The following is a 2,049-nucleotide window of genomic DNA, read 5'->3' as shown; positions in this document are numbered from 1 at the left end:
TTTCTAATAATTAATGTGGGCTACATATATTATTTGTAGTATTTATATGAGTTATTTACATTTAGTTGAGCTCAATAAAAGTGATCTAATTTTAGTGAGCCTTTAAACTACCAATAGGAAAAATTGATATGGGCCCAAATAAGTGGAAACCAGATTTGGCCCATTAGGGGTTAATGGGAACCCTAACAGGTTTCAAATTGTAAAGATGGTCATGGTCTCAGATATGCCAAATCAGAAACACACGTCTCTCTGTCTCCCCATCAGAAGAGGAACATCAAGCCCCGTTAAGGAATCCAATGATTTGGCTAAGGAAGATCATTGAACCAAAAGACTATTTCGCTATAACCTTTTTGGTCAACGTTAATGAATACAGGTATGAGTTACTAACCTTAACTCTGTAATTTGAAACAACGGTTCTTAATATTGATTAATGAAAAATATCTATTTGGCTTAAGAAATTTATCCCTACAGACGACACATGCTTCTTCCTTCAACAAGATACATGTCAATGGTACAATAAACAAGTTAAGTTGTACCCATTACCTGAAAAAGAATCATCTTCTGGTGTGTCTAAGGATGTTCAAAGATCTTTGTCACATTCAAGAGTCATGTCTTCCATTAAGGGATTGATCCTTTGTCGCACATCTAACATGGCGACGGTTGAACTCTTCATCTGTAACTCGGCAACAAAGTCTTGGCTGTACATTCCTTGTCCAAAGGAGGTTCAAGAAAAGCCTTATAATGATCTCAAGATGGGGTTGTTGGAATGTTCAAACTATCGTGATGACTACATGGTGTTTCTCATCGATGGACAAGATGATTGGTTCTCAAATTATGCCTTCAAGTTTTACAAGCCTGAGGATGGAGTGTGGGAAACAAAGGAAAAAAGCTTCTTTGTGGGTGGTAGGACCATGAAGTTTAAAATGCATGTGCATTGCAATGGAGCCATCCACTTCATCTCAAATTGCTTTCCTTATCTTACTAAAAGGAGTTCTTTTTATAGGCCTTATATAATGTCCTACAATCTTGAGAGTGGCACCTCAACGATGCTGAGGGTGCCAAAAGAGGCTATAAGGGGTTCTCATCACTTGAATTGTGTCATTAGCATTTTCAGTTGGGGAAAGGATCAATCCTCCATTTGTTTGGTGAGGCTAAAAAAGTTTGTCTTTACCATTTGGATCTTGAAAGATTATTACTCAAACAAGTGGCTCAGAATTCTCAAGATAAGAACAAAAAGGATGGAATTGAGGGAGGAAAATCCTAAAATAACTGGATTCACAGTTATGAATGGTTCTCTCTTAATTTTAGCTACTAAAGCAAAGGTTTATAGTTATGGTTTGACTGAACAAAACTACACGAGGGTTGATGAAATATGCCAACATGGATATGAGTCAAATGTTTGCTTTACTTCATATTCTAATACTCTTCATTCATGTGGACTTGGGGCTACAAGTTTGCCTTGTTAAGTTTGACTTGGAGCTTTGTAGTTAGTTGTTAAGTAGTTAGTTAGTTGTTTCTTTATGTAATAAGTTTTTAGTACTCATTATCGTATTTTATATTTTTTGCATTTTTTGCGGCATAGTAATAGGTTGTTGAAATATCGTGCATGCCTAACTTTATATAAAAAATGGTAAAACAAAAAATGATACATTTCTAAATTTGAAAGTAAAATAAAATAAAATTTTATAGAAAAACTAAAATTAAACTTAAAAAATTTTAATGGAAAAATATTTTACCCAAATTTTAATTGTTAACTCAAAAGAGAGAATTTTAAAATTTTCATGCTCCCCTCCTTGTCCACTGAGCTAAAATCTAGACTTTGCAGTTTACTTAAGAAACCCTTAATAATTATTATTCTATTAGTTTACTTAGGTTACAGCTTTGAATAGTTATCAAATAGCTAAGGTAGACTCTACATTGATGATGGCAGCAAGTTGAACCGTTAAACTTGTCTCTTACTTTAGTCTCTTACTTGTTACTAAGAGTAAGACACAAGTTCATTTGGTGTTTTTTATCTCAACATATTGTTTTAGTTTTTACCTTCATTTA

At 33.8% G+C, this 2,049-nt stretch overlaps 1 protein-coding gene across 1 annotated transcript; it reads left to right on the top strand.

Moving 5' to 3' along the window:
- Positions 1–363: 363 nt before the first annotated feature.
- On the top strand, positions 364–1,466 carry LOC109805689 (uncharacterized). The gene is made up of 2 exons (XM_020367862.2): positions 364–373; positions 472–1,466. Exons 1-2 carry the CDS (start codon positions 364–366, stop codon positions 1,464–1,466), a joined length of 1,005 nt encoding a protein of 334 aa, XP_020223451.2.
- Positions 1,467–2,049: the final 583 nt, after the last annotated feature.

Source organism: Cajanus cajan, chromosome 11 (assembly GCF_000230855.2).
Source record: "Cajanus cajan strain Asha chromosome 11, NIPB_CcT2T_4, whole genome shotgun sequence".
Taxonomy (NCBI): Eukaryota; Viridiplantae; Streptophyta; class Magnoliopsida; order Fabales; family Fabaceae; genus Cajanus; species Cajanus cajan.
This window is presented reverse-complemented; position numbering and strand designations above follow the sequence as displayed.